Source organism: Molothrus aeneus, chromosome 7 (assembly GCF_037042795.1).
Source record: "Molothrus aeneus isolate 106 chromosome 7, BPBGC_Maene_1.0, whole genome shotgun sequence".
In the NCBI taxonomy this organism is placed as follows: Eukaryota; Metazoa; Chordata; class Aves; order Passeriformes; family Icteridae; genus Molothrus; species Molothrus aeneus.
The window spans coordinates 8,138,752-8,159,763 of NC_089652.1; the positions used below are offsets into that span (position 1 = coordinate 8,138,752).

Genomic DNA, 21,012 nt, shown 5'->3' on the forward strand with positions numbered 1-21,012 from the left:
ATGTATCCATACTGCTTTTATATTTGCTGGGTGTATCCTGCTGGTGTTGGCCCAATGCCTCCCAACACAGAGCAGGATGCACCATCTATTTATTAATGCTCACCACATCTTGCTCCACTGCTCAATTACAAAAGTCCCTGCTTTTGTCTTTATCTCTACTTTGTTCAATATTAAGCTGATCAACAGCAATTATATTTCCCGAAGAAATTAATTATTATGCATTGACTGTAGCTCTAATAATACAATACACAGTGTTACATGGCTTTAATTGCAAGGTGAAAAATTTTCTTTTAGGAAAATTGAAGGGGATTCCTTTATCTAAGTTTCTTCAGGAAGAAAAGACTTAATCCTTAAGGCATATAATAGAAAAGATGCAAATAGGGAGTCAATAATACTTCATGCTTCTTTTATATCTCACAAAAGGATGTTTTCACTTTGGGGAAACATTTTACATTGACTCAGTTTACATTTATTAGAGGGTCCCTGAATTGAGCATTTGAAAGAATGCACTTATTATATATAGTTATGTATTCAATATTTATATATCTTAGTATGTTTATTATATATACTTCTCTTTCAGTTTCAGATGAAAGAGAAGTATATGTAATAAACATATTAAGATATTTATATATCTTAATAAGATATTTATTACAAAAAGAAGCCAGAATTCAACCTCCTCAAAACATCAAGACATTGCAGATCAACCTTTTAGCTCTAAAGCCATTTGGGCTTATATGAGACTCATGGTTCCAAAGCAAACGGTTTTGAGTTGGCTATGGGGCAGCCCAAGAGGGAGGATAAGTGCCAAGTATATGCGATTTTCAGACTTAAATTTTCACCATTAAAACAGCTTTAGGGACTTTAGTATCACAAGGTTTCTAGTTCTTTGGGCTGCCTCTCCTCTCAAACTAGAAAAGGCTCTTACCTATGGTGGGGTCAAAGTCCCGTGGTGTGTGGGGACACACAGGACAGCACTCTCCCGGGGGCACCTGGGGGTTCTCACACTCCAGCAGGTCCTGACACTGGATTTCATCGCAAAGAATAGCTCCATTGTCACAGACACAGATTTGGCACGGTGAGGGCTTCCAAATATCCCTGTTCAGGTACATCTGTCCATTCTGAGTGCAGGCTATTTCTTCACCATCTTCTCCTGGGACAGAGGAGAGAATATACAACACATTTTCCAACCATGAAATTGAAGGAATGGGACTGGACAAGGAAGGAGCCCATCTGGAGATGAGAAGCAGCATTACATACACAGAGAAAACAACGCACCAGCATAGCTGATGTTAAGGACTTTTAAGAGATGTGTCTTTCTTCTTTTACCACCTCATTTCTTTATCAGAAAGAAGTAAAATAGAGTCCCCAATTTCCCCACACTATCAAAGGAACTTTGCCTCATGAGTCTTTGGATATCATTCTGCTCAGTGGGGTGTCACCTCTGCCCTGAGGAGCTCCTGCCAATTCCCTGCTCTGTGTAAGTGCTGAGCACAGCTCATTGCAGAGTCTGACTGGGGACAAGAACCTGTGACTTCTGTCTGGAACAGCACAGGCTGCCTGCTCCCTGCTGGCCTACACAGCCAGATGGGACAGGGCGCAACAGACCCAGCAGCAGTTGGGGGAAAGATAAAAGACTCATTTATTGAGTGAGGTTTTTGTACAGGTGTGGGGGAATACCAGCATAGAGAATCAAGTCTTCCAAACAGGACAGCCAGCCTCTGTCCAGAGGCAACAGCAGGTACAGTGGTACTTGCAGCAGGGTCTCCACCTGAGTAACAAGAGGCTCCTCACATGATTTATGTCCAGTTTTTATAATCCAGCTCGTCATAGCCTCAAATGATTAACCCAGCACACACACAATACTGCCATGGATTTTTCTTAACTGCATACAAAATAGCTCTTAGATATTTTAACCATATGAAAGACCATAACCATATTTGTCACTATTTTTATACAGGACCAGTATGGACTGACTATATGTATACATCCTCTCTATTTACTTATTCACACAGTCACGTTCATATTTGTACTGTTTTACCATATATAAGTCTTTGCCTTTGTTTTCTTCCTACTTTGTAGCCAAACACACTGGATATGTTTGGAATTTTTTTTAATCATGAGCTGAGTATATCTCAGTATCTTCTCCTAAAATTAAAATATGTCTGAGAAAGAGATCACAAAACAAGTAAAGTAGAAAGTTTTGCTTGTGTATCCAACATTTCACAGAATACCCTAGTAGCAAGAAAGGACTTTTTCATTTTGAGAAATGAAATTTCTCAAATATGAAATATTTTATCCCCTAAAGGAGCAAGCAGCTGCAAAACCAAAGAACCATCCCCAGGCTGTCCACAGACCATGTGTCGCAACTTGCAAACCAAGAATCCCAGTGCCAAGACAGTGTCTGAGTCACACACGGCAAAGCTGTCACACACTGTCCAAAAATTATTGTCCTGACCCCTGAGATGCTGCAGAGAAGACTGATCTTACGTGGGTGGGAGCTTCATCTGACCACAGAAATCCCTCCGATCCAAAATATCTTTGAAATTGGACAATCTAGTTAAAAGCACTACTGAAAGTTCCCAAACAGGTCTAATTTCTAACTGATACAAGACTGGGAGTAGAGTCAATTATATACACAGGACACATCTGCCTAATCAATGATCATAACCATTGTTTGTTTAAGCAAACCTGTTACTAGTGTAAAAATTAACAGCTCTAAGCACAAAGACAATTTCACAGTTCTATATATTCCCGTCCTAATTTAAACCAGATGTAAATAGAAAATCACAAAGTAATAAATAGGAGCAGATTTGGAATTTCAGCTTTGTGCCTCATCTCAAGCCCAGTTACTCCATCAAAGTCAAAGCCTGAAGAAAGGGAGCAGATGTGTCATTAACTGTTGCCTGCCATCACTAACAGCTTTTTAACACAAACTCAAATTGAAATTTTCACCAGGTCAACTCCTCTTCAATTGCTTTATCACACCAACAGACTAAATGACTCGAAGAGGTGCTGCAGAAGCTCGGGAGGAAATGTTTTCAGTGTGAAGTAAAGACATCAACTAAGTATGCTGCACAGTCCATTTATGACACTGTGAGAATCATTTTCCAAACTGCAGATCGTATTTTGGAAACCACTCTTCTCATTTCTCCCTTGTGAGCATGACATAATGCACTGTCTGACATATTTAGCCTTTTCCCCCCAGATGTCTGGCATATGGTCTATGTCTTCTTTAACATATCACCCACAGAACTCGTTGTGCTGTTCAAAAGAGCAACAGTTTGCATAAATGAAATTTCTAAGTTATTGAGCCCAAAGTCAGCATTCTGTCATAACTTCAAATAAACCACATAGCAACTGCTTTGGCAAATCAGAGCTGAGCCAGATGGTGACTAGCTTCTGCCTGGGTCCTGCTCAGTGGCTGGGAAAGAGGCAGACAAAGGCAGGGGGAAAAGCACATACCAACTTCTGAAAGCTACTAAGAAGTCTGCTTCCCTATCAGATTGTAGATATGATGGCAATTAAAAAAAAATCCAAAAAACAAGCCAAAACAAAAAGAAAAAAACATACCACCTCGTAATATTGTCAGAAAACACAACGATACATCTTTTATTTACATGTGGTACTCCTAGGGGTTGTTTTCTGCTGTGACTGCATTACACTGAAAGAGTAGGAAAGGGCAGCTGTTTCAAAGCCAGCTCCTTTCACAAGAACATTTTGACATTCTATTCCCAGGCCTCAACTGCAGGCGTGTTATCCAGCTACACCCAGAGCAGCAAAGGCAGCAAAGGAAACCATTCTACCATTTCCTCTCTGCCTTGCAAATGTGCAGGTTTGTTTTATTCACAGAGACCAAGTTACAAACTCTTTGTATATCACATGTTCTTTCTACCTCTACAGCTGTAACATTAGGTGCTGAGTGGCTTGAGAAGCAGATTTGGAAATTTTTAATGAGGCAAAAGGATCTGCTAGGCCATTAACTAATTCCTTTTTCACCAACAAAAAATACAACTCTAGTTGGTATTGGACCCGACTAAAGTGACAGGATTCAAACCCGCCGAGTCTCAAAGCAGTCTGCAAATATAAAAGGCAAGGTAGGAGAGATACTCAATGATACACTTAAGGACTCATTCATCCATGGGCTTACACAACAACCAACCTTCAGAAAGAGAATTTCAATGCAAAGCACAGTAGGTAAAATGCAATTTTTTTTCTGCTATATGTATTGGAGTATGGTTTAACTTTAAAGATCTAATTTATCAGCAGTCAAACTGTCAGTTACAGTTAATTTACCAGATTCTCAGATGCAGAAGCTAGCATCAGCAGCTTGGAAGTAAAATCACACCAGGCACTGCCATAGCCAGTTTGGTGGCACCACTGAAGCTGTACTAATTACTGAGAGGGGAGGAAGGGGACGGGGACCTAACATGCCATCCCAGCCACTAGATGGCTGTCAATGTCCATCAGTCATCACAAGCAAGTGTCAAAGGTCCTGCACAGACCAGGTGTGTAAAACCTCCTTTGGGCTGCTTGTGCTGAGCTTGTTTTCATTTCAGGTACATCTCTCTCAAGGTTAATTCTCAAGCCAACAGCAGAACAAGGGTTTTAAAAGACAGCATATGAAATCATTTCAATTTTTCACCGCATCATTTTGAAAGCAAAACCTAAAAATTTACTGCTGCTTCATTTGTTGTTTAAGGCTACTTACTTCACATTATTGTGCCCATATTGCTTTCACTGATTCCTGGTTCCCAACTTGTACATGGAAAAAGGAAAGTAATGCCTGGACATGGAAGCAAGCAGAACAAATAGAAAGAAAGAAAGACAGACAGAAAGAAAGACAGAAAGAAAGAGGGGAAATGACAACACAAAACTGTGTACCATAAAAAGTAGAATAAGTGAACCACCACCACCTCAGCTGAGGTGATGGCAGATATATGAAGGACAGGAATACATCTTTCAATGACCTACTTGAAGAAAATAAATGGCCTGAGCAAAACCTGCTTATATGAGTGTTTTCTGCAGACATGAACAGCATTGAGTCATAGATGAAATGACAAGGAAAAGAAAAGGATTTGGCATCAAAGCAGCTCCATTTCATCACATTTTTACTGGTCCTACCAAATGTGCTAATTAAAGGAATCTAGAGGCTGACAGACCTACAGTGGTAGAGAGCACAGTCCAACAAAAGCAAAAAAGATGATGACTGGTACTGAAAGCAGTCTGCCAGTTTTAGGCTTTCTTCTGCCAGGAGGGGCTTCTTGATGCATAGTGTAACCAAAGTCCAATTCTTTTGCATTGTTTAACATAAAAAGACTGGAACAGAAGGGGTACAGTTATTTAATGAAAAAAGGTTGGAAATAAAACTGCTTGCACAGGGGTCTTCTCATCCTCTCTCTGTCATCGTCATGCTAGCTTGTGAAAAGCATAGAGAAATATAAGATTACACAGATACAGTGGTTTTAAAGTTTAAAAAGCTAGAAAATGAAAAGCTGAGTTTTGAGATATGAATTACAAAAGTTAATCCTGCTGACTCACAAAGCAGAGGTGCAGAAGTAAATCAACATGAAAGATGATACGTGCTAGCAACCATTCTGCAGATGTACTGCTGTGCATGTGTACAGACTGCCAGGACAGGGACAAGAGGACCTTGGGCTTAATAATGTTTGACTGCCAGCCTGCTGCAACAATAATCTAGGGCATGATCCAGATCCCATTAAATCAATGGGAAAAACCATTCACTCCAATAAGAATCTTTTTTTTTTTTTTTTTGTTATTCTTTTTCTTAGTAATCAAGTATTATCTTTTATAACACTAATATGTATCATTTATAATACTAATATATATAATTACTGTGACTTGTAAATTGTAATATCAACACCAATTATTCTGAAAATCAGTTTTCAGGAGTGCTGACAAATACAAAATCTATTTGGCATTTGTTGCACAGAAACAATTCTTGTTAATAATGATTAACAGAGAGAATTCACATAAGTACTTTACAGTTACATACATGAGGATGAACCTGGAATACTTTACTAATAAAAGACTGAATTGATACACAGTTTTGCCAATCTTGTGCACATAAGCATTTAGGAAGAGAAGGGAGTTCCAAGTTACTGCCCAACTTCCCTTGTAAAAAAGTGAGTAAGAACGAATCCCTTCCATTGTATTTATGGGAATTTATAGAGGCACAAAGTTTAAAACACAAACCTGTAGGAAACCAGACTTCATCAGAACTTTTTCTTAGGAAAAGAGGTGGGGGAGGGTTAATCCATCCTCCAATGTTCCTGCTTTAAAAAATCCTAGGGGATAATTTGCAAAGTTGACAATTAATAAACCTTTTTAACAGCATTCCACAGAATAAAAGGTGTTGAATGCTTTAAAGTCCAAGTGAGTTTCAATGTGATTGAGGAGGTCAGCTCTCTAGACAAGGAGCTGCAAGACTTTAGAAGTAGAAAAGTTCCAGGGTATTCTCTTAAATAATGTAGATAATTTTAAAATATGTATTTTCAACTGAAAAATTACAGGCTCAACTGCTTTTTCTGCAGAGGCCACAAATACCATTAAGTATGAATTAATACTGTGAAGCATCAAGGTGCAAGTCAGCTCCCAAGAAGATAATTAATTGCTGAAATTGCTGTGACCATCAATGAAGCCTTCCTAAAGCCATACACTGCATCTGGCCAGTTGCTTCTGGCTGGGAGGGAGTTCAACCTCAGATTTTCACCAAATAAGAAAATCCAGCCTCCAAGCTCTAAACAGCAGTCCAGAAACAGAAAGCAACAGCAGAACAATATACCCTGACTTGGGAGAAGGGCTTTCTTAGTGCCACCTGGCAGCTGGGGTTTGTTTCTTCCAGAAAATTGTGCCTAAATAAATAAATAAATAAATAAATAAATAAATCTGTTTTCCATTCAGCACTGTGATTTCAATTTTGACTGAATGGGGAAAACTGAATAGGAAAAACTATGCTTAGGATACAGTTTAAAAACCTCCAAAGTAATTATAAATCAATATCTGAAGTATGCAACTTCATTCCCTATTTCCTATTTCTCTTAGTCCCTATTTCTCCTTTTTCTCACTGGTTCATGAATTTATGTCTCCATCAGAGCAAAGAGAAGTTTTGCTTGCCTTTTTATGGATAACTTTCATTTCCAACACAGAACAATCAACAATGTTTTTATTACAAGATCCAACACATGCTGAATACAAAGGCAGAAAATACTTTCTCTCACCAGTCCCACAGCACTATCCAATGTTTAATACACTATTCAATTCCCTAAAAGCAAATCATGGTGTTGTATCTGCATCTTAACCTCACTGGTCCTGAGCTGCCGAACAAGACCTCAACCCTTGTTGAGTCAACACTCCAGACAAGGCAGGAAACTGCGCAAAAGCAACCTTGCTCAAAGTTTAGTCAGACTGGTCCTTTCCTTTTGGTTACCCCAGTCTTGGACGTGTCTTTTTCAAAAGCACTCAGTTAAACTAACTCATTAGAGTTATCCCATGAACAAGGTTAGATGTAAACAAGTTTAACTTTGTTTTTCTCTGTTTTTACTTCAGTTCCCAAGTAGGCTGGCTGGACACATTGCTGGGTGCCTGCAGGAGAATTGGGTGAAGGAGGGAGCTGAAGTGACTGATATGCCAGCAGTGCTTATACAAATACTCTTGGATGACCACATTCAAGCCTCCAGCATACAATGGGAAAAAATATTACTTCCAAATGTCCAAGGCTGCACAGAGACTGTCATGGAGAGGCATTCAGGGCATGCCTGAGAAAACACTACTGCAGATTTCAGCAGCTGGAGCAAATTAGTCAAAAGGCAAAGTTGGTAGCAGGGTCCCTGGTCTCTGCTGGAGCCCACACAGCCACAAACGCTCTGCTTTGACTTTGTCATGCAAGGTAGTTCAAGTCAGTCCAGCTACTGCTGACTCAGTGTGGAAAAAGCCTAAACAAAGTGCTTATCATGGGCAATTTTTCTGTTTATTATCTCAAAAGAAGCTTGAGGCAACAGAGATCATTCCGTTTTATAAGCAAAACGTTGGAGCACATTCTTGACTAAGGAATGACATTTTTAAGAGGAATCACTTCATTTGCATGAAGACAGGCTGGTCCCAGAGAAACATCAGATTCTTTTGGTGGGGAGCTCACAAAGAGAACACACAGCAAACACGTTTCAGGCAGCGGAGGCAGGGCCTAGGCTTGGCACTGCTGAACACACACAAGTTCAGCAATGCAGGAACTGTCTTTAAAACTAAAACAAAACTAAACCTGCAAATTAGCACATTTCCCAAAATGTAAGAGGTTGAAACCTTCTGAAAGCAAACACACCCCAACAGTGGAAATCCTGCCCAACTTGCTGCTACTGGAAATTTAAGTAAATGTGATCACAACATAATGACTGCACATAATATTTCTAAACTTAAGTCTAAAATAGCAAGATTACAGTAAAAATGTAATATTATTCTACAGTCTATTTTGGCTCACTTTCTGGAATCCATAAATGTTTGATTTTTATCTTTCCAAAAGCTAGACTTGGACTGCTGTGATTTAGTAAAAATAATGCATTTTGGCTGTGAAGAAAATTCTCTCAGCTACTTCCTGTGCCATTATCAGTTAGACACAATTTCCATTCACAGCCCATTTGGAATCCTGTAGTAAATCTAGGGATAATTCACAAGAAGCCACCCTGGCTGTCCAGTCAGCCAGAAACCTATGGCCTGAGGAACAAGCCGTGCAGGGTAAGGTTGCACTATGTCAGCCAGGTTCTGAAACAACCATCTCTTGGTGTTCCCAGCACAGATCCCTGTGGAATATCACCATGATCTATCCACCAGCTGGACTCAGAATTGCCAGCCATTACTCTGTGAACTCAATAGTCCCACCAGTTCATCATTCACCTTGTTATCCACCTGTTCAGTACCATAGTGAGTACTTCTCCAATTTTTCTATGGATGCTGTGGGAGATGGTGTCAGAAGCGTTGCTGAACCAAAAGTAAACAGTGGCTTCACTTGTGCACCAAGCCAATCATCTCATAGAAGGAAATGAGATTTAACCAATTCAATGGAAAGGGGAAAATGCATTAAATAAATAGCCCCTAGCTCTGTCTGCTCCTCTCTTACCCATCTATTCCAAATCTTACAAGTTCTCCTGTTCCAGTTTCACATATGCTCTAACACTGAGTCTAACTGGTAAAAGAGCAATGAACTGCAAAATAACTGGTTTGCCTTCCTTGTTTTGCAGGATTTAGCTCTTTTGAAGTCACACAAAATGCATATGGATGTCTTTTCTTATTATATCTAAGAGAAACACTTGCTGCTGCCCAAACACCCTCATTCTTTGAAGCCATACACATCAAAGTTCAATAGCAACCTATCATTACACCCTGCCTTTTCCACAAAGCTATTCTACATTGTGGTTTGTAAAATGGACTCCTGTAATCCTCTAAATGCATCCTTGCTGGCTAATATCACCCTCCTTTTCAACTAAAAATAAAGATTTGTAATTAGCAAGAAAACTCAGTTCCATAATTAAAAATCCTTGCATTCCAACAGGCTCAGCATTTCAAACTGAAGTGAAAACTACCCAGTGTCTGGGTGGAGTAGGAAGGTATTGCTGGAAAGCTGTACTCATAATATGCTGTTTGTACAGCAAAGCCATTCATTTGCTGAAATTCTGAGCCTCTAAGAAAGTAAAAAAGAAGAATGGTAAGCAAAAAATCTGCAAAAATTTCAGGAACAAAGCCTCTTGTTTCTTTCCTGCCACCACTACCTTTACCACAGTTCAGACAGCTCAGTCAGCAACTTCTGGTCCTAATTGACATGGAAAAGACTTTGGCAGCCCTCAGGGCACCATGGCAGCTTTCCACACAGCATCAGGGAGGGAGGGTCTAAAGGAGCACCCTAGTTTTCAAGTGTCATCCTGAAGATAATCACACACATGTACATGAGGAAGAGACAGAGATTTGGACTTGTCTCATGCCCAAGAGAGAGTTAAACTTATTTATTACTTACCGATATAGAATCAATAAGCGGTTTCCCTCCTTTCAGTGTGTAAAAGGAGCAATGTTAGTAACAAGTGAGTAGGACTCAGCTCATTTCAATAAAGGTTTAGGATAAAAAACTTAAGACTGAATATAAAAGCAAGACAATTAGAATTGCTCAGGAATTTTTCTACAATGTAGGTTGTGGGTTTTTTGAGGGTATTTTTTGTTGGAGAGCGTTTCATTACTGAAATAACAAGGACAGTCCTTTTATTAGCTACATAACTTGAAAACCTTTTCTTTCATTCTCAGGATACTTGAAATCACCTATTTCAGTCAAAAAAACCCACTGGGATTTGCTAGAGGGAACCTCACACCAATAAAAACCTTGTAAAAAGTCTAAGTCAAGCTGCAGAAAAATGTTTTCACCAACCTGACCCAATTCCATCTTTTTCATCATTTCTGAGTCATGAGACCTTTTCAAGGTTGCCCCAGCTCATCCAGGCTAGCAAGGGAAAACTCAGTTATTTAAGAGCAGCTTCCCCTCTAGCACAGGCTGGTGATTGTACAATGCAACAAGGATGACTTCAAGTAGACTCATATTTGCAAACCAACGTACTTTAAATCCCACTGGAAGAAGAACAGAGCTAGGTCAGGGGAAGAACATCCTCATTCCATTTTCAGAATGCTGCATAACTTCATCACATTTAAAAAATAATTTTAAGCCAAATCCACTTTCTTTTTTTTTGCCTTGAAACAGTGGAAAATGGTAACATTAACTTTGTAAGAAAAATCCCATGAAAGAAGAATTACAGGTATCTTTGCCACCTGAAGACTCTGTGTTACGGTATGACACACTGGAAAAAATTACATATTTTTATTTCCATTTAATTTTAACATGTCTTTGGTACTGTCCCAATTCTTAGTCCATACAAATGTTTTAAAAAGGAAAAAAAAAGAAAAGAAAAAGGTCAGCAAAGAAGACATACTATCCACCCTGTCATTTAGATGCATAGCAGTGATAAATGGATACATACCAGCCATTACTTAGCTCTGCTGCAGGATTATGGTTTCTGGGACAGAGGAAATGAAAGGCTTTTCTGCAGGCTCTCCTGCTCTAATCATTGGACATCATTCCATACTTCAGGGAGCAAGCATTATGAACTTTGTCAGGCAAATAATCCATACTAAAAAGTTTGGAATTAATTAAAATTCAAGTAGGGATGCCTAGTTTAAAACAAACCAGCCGTCATCACCTCCAGCTACTGTTTGCTTTGAACTTAATCTATTTAGTATTTCCCTTACTTCCTCCTTTCAAAACTACTTCATCATTTTTCAGATCTTTTTAATTTTACCATACTATTGTTTCTTTGATATGGGCCTTTAAAAGCCCAAGGAGGCAGCATCCAAGTTACAATAACATTTTTTTTCCAAAGCAAAGCACTCTGAATACTGACATCTTGTTGCACCACTTAACTCCAAAGCAGAGCTAGGACCTGAAATTAGGTGATGTAAATGCATAAAATAGAAAAGAGAAAATAAAGCATTTCTATAAAAGAATGGAAACCTGTGTGTGGTTGAGAGAAGCATCCGTGTTTAAGGGATGCAACTCCAGCATTAGGCTCAAGATACCATCTAGGGAACAATTCACAGTATGTGGGCACTCTAATGTGACTATGCCCCATTGCTGGTATCAAAACTTGGTCTTCACTGCACTCAGTAACCAGTATAATCCATACAGGGAACCCTGACATAAAACTGGGCTCTAACAGGACCAAACATTGGGCTCTGAAGTGGAAATCATCATCTGGAAGCCAGGAATCCTGCACAACACGTTTGACCCAGTTTGACAGTAGAAGTGTCTTAGTTTAGCCATCTCCAAATTTACATGATAGTAAGTAAAACAAATATTTACATTTTCCTTAGAGAAAAGGTTTCAAGAAAGAATTTAGCACAAACCCAGCTGTAAACCAGCCTTTTTCTTTTACTTAAGACTTCAGTGCCATTAATTGATAAACCCTTGGGGACAGACCCAATGGCATCAAAAAACACTTATTAATGTCAGTGGGCTTTAATCCCATGTAAAGCATAATTGTGTTACATTTAGAGGCACTGAAATTTCATGATGCATCACATCAACTTCTTATAAACACCTTTTGGCATAGTTTGGCTTTTTTCTTCTCTCTAATGCAGGGGATCATTAGAAGTGATTATCTGTGGTACAAGAAATGCATCTCAAATTGCATCTTTCACACAGCATTTAAGACTGCAATACAAACGACAAATAACAAGAGCCCAATCACTTGTTTGAACCTTACAGTTCAGGACTTTCATAAACAACATAAAGGTCCACCTAAAGGCCCTGTGGGCTCTGTTTGCACAAGGAATTATTGCCGGCTTTGCATTAAAACAATATACTGTGATTGAAACAGCAGTTTGGCATACAAAAATAATGCAAGTCCCTTCACCAAATCTCTGCAATATTTTTCAAATCAGTCCCTGGGGAAGCTCAAATAATGTTTTGCTTGGTTCAGATAAACTCTAGCTTATCACAAGCTCATCAGAGTCTTCAGCGGTCTTATTTTTCCTCCAAAAGTAACCTCATTTCCTATCTTTTAAGGTTCTGACATATTTTCATTTTCTGAACCACAAAACCCTTCCACTTCAACTTTTCCATTCAAGCCCCAAATTACTTCTTTGAAACTTTTTCCCTAAGGAAAACCCATATATTTGCCTTACTTCAACACCTCACACATCTGAGTGTTACACCAAGAAGGCACTTTAACATTACAATTTCCCATTTAAGAGCTGCTCGACTCTTTTAGGTATTGATAATTCTGAAGCAAGAAGTAAACCTCAACACCTTAAATAGGCAATCATTTGACTGCTTTTTACTGTGAATTTAGAAATATGAATCCAGTTCAGCCAAGCACTGAATATGCTGGAATACCCTCTAGGTAACAGTAAAAACCAATGCTTGTAATCATTGAAGGACGGAAGTGAAACCATTATCTTGGTTCTTCAAAGCCTGTAAGATATTTATGTTCAAGTTCTTTAAGTGGTGGCTTTATTGCCTAGGTCACTACTTGCATTTTATTGTAAAGCAACACTGGAACATCTCTGCAAATTAATGTGTTTTCTTCTACCTGGTTCTGCAATTCAATTAGTCAGTCAAGGATGTTATAGATCGGACTTAGCAGAACTTTTGAAACAAATCTGATCTTTTAGCTCCTTTAGAACTTTGAAATCACCAAGGGTACCACCAGAACTACTCATTTTTCTTGAAGAAAATGGCTGGAAATACATTGCATTCACACCTAATTTGAAGAGCCAGCTCTGAGAAATTTGTATCTGCTCCAGTTAACACTAGCTGAAGATTCTGGCTTTCACTCCCTTGCTCAGGAGCTGTTTTTCACATAGATACCTACCTATTGGACAATTCCCAAAGGATTAGAAATAGTTGGCATCTACCCATAAAGAGGTTTGTGACAATCTCCAGAACGCAGTGCCCTATTGCTAGATTTATTTACACTAGTGAAGAAATGCAATATTGCCAATGCCCTGCCTCACTAACTCCTTCTCCACTGGTGGTCTGGGCTAACACAGCCTCATGCAACCACCGCCAACAATCTTTTCTGCAAATCAGGCTAAACATGTCATCACTACATTATATTATCACTAATCCTACGAGGTTGGTAGGCTTGGAATCAAATTCATTAAAGGGTTGTTATAATCAAGTTTTCTCAAATAAAATGCACTGCAGGGCTTAAGAAGTGACAATTTCAGCCCACTAAAGATGCACACCAGTGCTCAAGACAGAGCACTCTGAGAAAGGAGTGCCCCACAGTGGAGCTACAACACATGAGAGAGACACAACTGATCTGCACCAACACTGAGGCAAGATATGAGCAAAGAGCCAGATTGTATCGTACATGCAGTGAGACCGAGCTCTGCATCTTATCCCAGGCAGAACTGCCTCACCTGTGTGCTGCACCCAGACCTCCCAAACACTCAATGAACAGGCAGTACCCCAAAACAGCTTTTCACCAGCCCTCAGGTACAAGGTAACTTCTGCCTGAAGGAGAGCAGGGATGGAAATGCGACGTGCTGACACACCAAAGAACATCTCCATGGGAGAGGGCTTTCTGCCTGGCTCCTTTCAAAACTTCATGTGAGAGTTCAGGCTTTCAGCAATGTTGCAACACACAGGAGATGAATGTAATAAAACAAATTGATACTCATAGACCACCCACAAGCAGCAGGCCTTCAGCACTGAGTTGGTATCATCATATGAATTAATTCTTCTCTACTTCTATTCACCAAGGCCTTATTCAATGTTTAAAGTAAAATCCTTCAAAGCCTGCACTCTCCTAACCTCTACCTGTTGTCATGATTCTTACTTTTACATATGGTAAAACAACAGACAGAACTGCATTAAGTGAACAAAACAGAAGACCAGACAAATTCTCACAGACTAAGTACACAGAATTTGTGTGAAGAACTAGAGTTGCACTGAGGTTAATGGATCAACATTCTCACTGACAGACTCTGTTTACCACTGCCCTTCAGCACAGTCACCTGTGCACCAGTTTTTAAACAATAAATTGCAGCAATTTTAAAAGCCACAGAATAAGACACATGTATAAGTGTGGTCCTCTGTGCTGTATCCCTAAAGAACTACCAAAAGAGATGAACTGGGAGAATATAAAAGGAATATGGCTTTTTGCCTCTGGCAATAAAATAAACACGCATAAATCAGTATCAGAAGGGAAAACCATCCTTCATAAAGCTCATCCTTATCATGTCCATAACTGCACCCCTTTATATTAAAGGGAGCAAAATATTTTTGTAGTGATAAGTTTGACAAGAAAAGATAATAAGCATCTTATTGGAAACAGATGGTTTGCACTGCTATGCTATAGATAAAGTTGTGTCAGCATTTCCATAAAAGGCCTCCCTGTTTCCAGCAGTTTCCAGCTGGCAGCCAACATTTCTACCTCAATGAGTAAGATAAAACCACAGAATAACCTGGAAAAACCAGGGGAAGAGTAATCCTTGAGCTAGCATTGGAAAAGAGAGAGGGGAGGTATTTTGGGGGACAGCCTGGGAGAGGGTGTGAGGGTATTTCTGACAGAAAGGAGGGGATGTGCAGGGCTGTACCTCAACCAGCTTGGGTGACTGTTCAGGCACTGCTGCAGTGACCTCACTGACACAGAGCCCCAACCCACAGCATCCCTGTCCTGTTCAAAATGCACTGGACACTGTGCCATCTATGCCCAGAGGTGCAGATACAAAATATATTTATATGAATACTCCTCAACCAAGGATAAGACCTGTTAGAAACCAAAAACAACACAGATAAAACAGCTATTTGGGTCAGTCCTAAAAAAAATCCCAGTAAAAATCTCTCTCTAATGGATGAGCCAGCATGGATTTCATTACTGCTGAAACAAAACCCAAGTTAACAAGTCACATTCAGATACATTTTGGAAATTGTTAGTTCAGCTTTGTCCTTCCCAAAAGCATTGACTGCTTTGATCTAGTACTGATGATTACCTGGGATAATGTAATGTATTTTCACTAACTTTATCTATTGAAAATCAATTATTTTGAAGACATATGAAAAAATAAATCTAACAATGTGCCTCTTACTGTGTTCTAGATCCAACCCAGAATTTAATGTTATCGTTTATAACCCCTTAATTCAACAATTACAAAAACATTTTTTAGCTTCAATAAATTTGGATCAGGCTCCTCTTTGTACATTTAGAATTCACATTGACTAGCACTCTGCTCTTCTGCTTAGAAACTTTGGAGTATTTGAATTTTCTCCTATATATGGATCACAAACCCTTTCTTGACAAGGAATATGCTCAACTGCTTGACAGGGGAATTTTTGACAGGGTTTATTTGCAGTTGGCGGGCTGTTTTGGTTTTCTTACTGTTGTAGAAGGCACTGAAAATGAATAATAAACACTGTCAACATGACAGATTAAATTTGTATCAGATGCCATGAGCTATTGCAGTTACTCTCATACGTAAACCATGAAAATGTACAAAGTGCAACAAAGGCTGCACCCACCTAAAGCTAGGTATTAACTTTATATAGATATATAAATATTAAATTATATATTATGCAAATTACATACATGGGGGTTTTGATAGAGAAATTCCCCCAAGAGGCAATTTTCAGAAAATTGAAGACTCTCGTTTTTTGGGTTTGGCTGGGGTTTTTTTTGAAAAAATTTTGAGTGAATGACCGATGTAGCTGAGTATTGAGAGGAGAATTGCAGAGGAGACTACACATTTCAGCAGGGGTGCAGCCTCCTCTGCAATTCTGAATCCATAAATGCAAACACAAGAAATTGATATAGATTTGTGTTTGGTTTGAAGTGCGTGAAGAATCTTCCCTGTGGAGGTACTGTAAGAGAAACAGGGAGAAGCTTACTTTCAAGATCAGAAACACCCCACTGTGCACACCTGATAAGCCTGATATTACATAGAAATCACTCTGATTTGGTTTTAATACAATACTCACCAATTACTAGAAATCCAGTAATTTAAAACCAGAACAGTGTAATTTGCTGCTTTTCTGATTTTTTTTCCTATCAGGAGCAAATACCAGAAGTCAGTCTGACTTAGTTCTTGAAATATATTATGCCAAAAACATAAACTTCTTTTGGTACTACAAAGTATACCTTCATTTTTGTAAATTATCCAGTCATATGTTAGAAGATTGTAACTTGACAGAGCTGCATCAAAAAGGTTCTGGGATGCAAATGATCTTTTCAGTGTACTAGAAGAACAATGCAAGTTAAATATTCCCAAGTTCCACATGTTTGGCTGCAGCATTTTAATGAAGTTACAAATATATTGTGTTTGAAGCAAACCTGACTCTGAGGCATTCCTTGGATATCAACACTTGAAGAATATAAACAGCCTTGTTGTTTCAGGGTCCCTTATACTCTTGATATTAAGCAGAGCAGTGCAGTTGACACTCCATACAGTCTATAAATCAAATATAACAACTTACAAAAGCACGTAGCTCACAGGCTGCTTGTTGCACTTCATAAAATCTTGCCAACGAATCAGAAAGGTGACTGCTGAGTGAGATACAGTTGTGGCATTAATAAAGAACTAATCATAAATAAGAAATGTCCCTTCTAAGAAATAACCTTGGCTAGCTGCTGAGTGTCTGGCCATTGAAACAGGCTAAAAGACTTGGTATTCTTTAGGCTTGAATGCAAAATCCAGAAATACCTGCACTTGTTAGTTTCTATTCAATCATCAGAAAATACACAATTTCTATATATAAAACAAGATATCATTTGATAATAATGCTTTCAAATGATCTAACTGAAATTATTACACCATAAAAATAATTCTTAGACACCATCATTTATTGATTTTATTATATAACCTGTCAAATTAATTGAAAGCTTTGGCTCGGTATAGATCACCTCTGTATGCTCTCAGGTACATCTGCAGAAACCACATTCTCCATAGTGACTACACAGCACATAGTAATTACATTTCAAGATCTGATTCAAACAATATTTCAATTTATGCTGCTAATCTAATATTTTCTTAACTATTATGTTAGTAGGCCAGTCATTGCTCATTTTTAAAGAAATAATATTAGATATGAAATAAGAGCTCAGCATACCAATTGGATTCTGATCATATTAAATTATTTCTCTCAAAAATAATTTAAATTCTGTATAATTTCTTAGTGTGTTTTCTTATTATCCATAATGTAATTTACTTGAGACTTGTGCCTCATCACACTTGGTTTAGCAGCAGTTCCAGGACTTTTACAACTGGAAAGGAAGTTATTTGTACTAGAGCTGATCTCTGAGGCTTTCCACAGATCCAGGTAAATATCACTGAAGACAAACCACTAAATCTCACTGTAAGAGGCAGTGCAACCTCCCAAGTTATAATGGGATCCACTATTAGAGAACAACCACATTGTAGTCAGCCTTCATAAAACCCCCAAACAATCATAGGACAAAATTTCAAGTCAACGTGAATATTGATTTAACGTAAAAATTTCAAACTCTAAGTAACAGAAGTCACTTCTGAGCTTTAGCACCAAGGTACTAAAGAATAATAAAGATTCTGTCTTGTTAGGAAATGAGAGTGGAGATACCAGACAAGACTCTTCTACATCTCTGCATCTCTGAGACCCCAAGACTTCCAGCCTGCAAACAGACATGACATTGGATCACACCAGACATACTAGACCCCACTGACATTATCCAGAAGCACAGATGGGAACCAAGTATCCACAAGAACCTCCCTGAGGGACCACATTCTCCAGCTAGATAGGTGAGGAGCCACCAAAAAACTAAAAGGTACCTTTAACAGTTCTGGAAAAACTAGGATAATGAGGCACACTACATTTTTCAATAGTGATGTTATCAATAAAAACAAAGAATATTGAGCTTCAGGGTAAAGTGGTGAGAGGGAATGAAGTATGAGATAAAAGGGTTAGATAATGGATGGTCTAACAATTACTTTCACCTCCAAATGTAAGAACCCAGTGAATAATCTTTCAGAAATTTAACAAAGTGATACAGAAATTTCTGGTTTATACATACCCATATTTATATTTGGGCAACATGATTTATTTTTACTCCAAACTGTATAATTTTATAGGATCCTTTATTGGTGCTATGGAATAAGTAGTTCACTCAAATACTTAGGAAGAATTATTCTTTAAATACTGGAGAAAAGTTCTGGGACGAAACCCATGGCTTACAGATGAACATCATACTGTGATATGATGTTCATATAGTGAACATCAGTTCATAGTGATGAAAATCCCTCTTCAGCACTGACCACTTATGTTTAAAAGTAGTAAATACACAAGGACCCCCAACCTTTTGTATTCACTGTGTGTGTATTATATATATTTTTATCTATATTACCATCTATAGAACTGAGCAATGTTTGTTCCATGTTTGCCTTCTGAAACTCTAGCTCCAACCTGAAGTCACAATACATGGCACAGACACTAAGCAGTTATTCAAACAGCAAGGTTCAGCCTTAACACATCTGTCTTATAATGCTCCTTTCAACAGGTGGGAACTTTTCCATCTCCACAAACAGGAAACCATTTTAGCCTAATGCCAAAGATGCCACCTCAGATCATAAAAGAGGGAAGCAAAACTTCCTCACTTAATCATAATGGCTTGTGAGAATACATGGTCCAGGATTTGAAATCCAGGTAAGGTTTGGGGATGTTGAAAAGAGTCATTCCTGAGTATTTTCATAACCAGTGATTTCTACAAATTTCTTAGCACACAGGGCAACATGGCATACCAACCTGAGCCTAATTTGCAGTGCCTAAAAAAGCAGCCCTAAGTGATAAATTCCATCTCCTGCTGAGTCAATTAGAGAGCAGCAGGAGGGTATTTAAGATCTGTGGAGGAGATTCTGCTTGCCCAGGCAGATGCAGTTTCTCCATGGACATCTCCAAACACACCTGCACTCTGCTTGCAGGGTGTGCTCAAGCCTGGGGCAGTTCCAGCACAAATCCCAGAGCAAGGCTGGAAGGGCACAGAGCCAGCAGGATGCTGAGCCCCAGACTGCAGCAAGCCAGCAGCTCCTCTGGGAGCTGCCTAGATGCCCAGGCCAATGGAACAGCTTGGAGAGTCAGCATACTAAGCTTTATGAAATAACTAGTCTCTAATCACTAAATCAGACTGGTTACTTTTTTCCCTACTAGAGATGCTTATTGCCACGTTGGTATGTAAAAGTTTTCATACATGTAAACTGGGTATTTTCAACAAAACTGCCATTTTTTAGATTGTCAGCATATGCTCTGCAGGATGCTTTCATCTCAACAGCATGAGCCAATAGAACTGAAATACTGACATCTACTTCATAAAATGCAGAAACCAAGACATTGACCTGTGGCTACAAACACCCACTGGGAATGTCAGATCTCACAAAACAGTCCAAAAACAACTTGACAAGAATGAGAGGTAACCAATGACTTCTTCAATATACCAAGCAAAGCACATTGTCCTCTGAAACTGATGCACCATTGCCTATGCTGCAATAACAGACAAGTCCCTTTCTAAATCAAACGCTAAAATCTGCCTTAATTATCCTTCAATGATTCTCATTCTTCATGAAAATCTGTTCTAAAAGCTTTAAAAGTGATTTTTCTAACAAAGCATTTCAGAAAAGTAACTAGACTTAAATTAGTTTAAACTACCATAATTGTGTTTGTTTAAGGTAAGATTAACTCAAATAACACCTTTAGACTTCTATTCAATTATTGGAGATGTATTTCTTGGCTCTCAAATCCCAAGTGGTTCAAAACCACCTGTACAGCAATTCTTTCATTTTCCTTCAGTGGATGACTGGTAAACCTCTGATCAATACCTTCAATAAGCACTTTCACATAAATTTCCATCCTCACAGAAAGCTTGCCAAACCCAAGAGACAAAAGAGCTTCTGTGCAACATTTTATATCTATTTTTATGCCACAGGAGATCATTTTTCTAGGCTGAAAGTGGTAATTTCCTGCCAGATCCACCCACTCATACTGTAGCTTCTCATGGTGAACACTTCAAAATACCCAGAGAAGGAACTCTGGTTTAACACAGATCAAAGAATTTATCTAAAAAAAACACTGATCAAAGTTTTGCAAACTGAAGTTCCAGTACACATCAATCTTCCGCATCAGCTCTTCACCTTAACACATATGAAAATTGCCCTCTGCAGACCATTACTGATGCTCAGTCTTTGGTTTTCAATTTTTAGTCCATTTTCCTTGATCTCTCTGTAAATTTAGATTGCTTCAGTTGCACCATAATTAAGTGTAATAAATACATCTAGAAAAATTCTACTATCATTAACAAATTATTTACAATAAATTTTAAGAAGTTGACTACAGCAAACAAAAACTACCCTTTTTTTGTGTGTGTGAATGTATGTGAAGGAGCTTGAAATACCACTTTGAAAAACACTTACCCCATGACATAAGCAACTTTTATGTTATAGGAATCC

At 38.6% G+C, this 21,012-nt stretch overlaps 1 protein-coding gene across 1 annotated transcript in view; it reads right to left on the reverse strand.

Moving 5' to 3' along the window:
• The window catches only part of COL5A2 (collagen type V alpha 2 chain), a 98,270-nt gene that overhangs the window by 47,355 nt on the left and 29,903 nt on the right, over positions 1-21,012 (reverse strand). Inside the window, exon 2 of the mRNA XM_066553142.1 lies at positions 926-1,150. Within this exon, the coding sequence (XP_066409239.1) occupies positions 926-1,150 (225 nt within the window). The remainder of the gene's footprint in view (positions 1-925; positions 1,151-21,012) is intronic.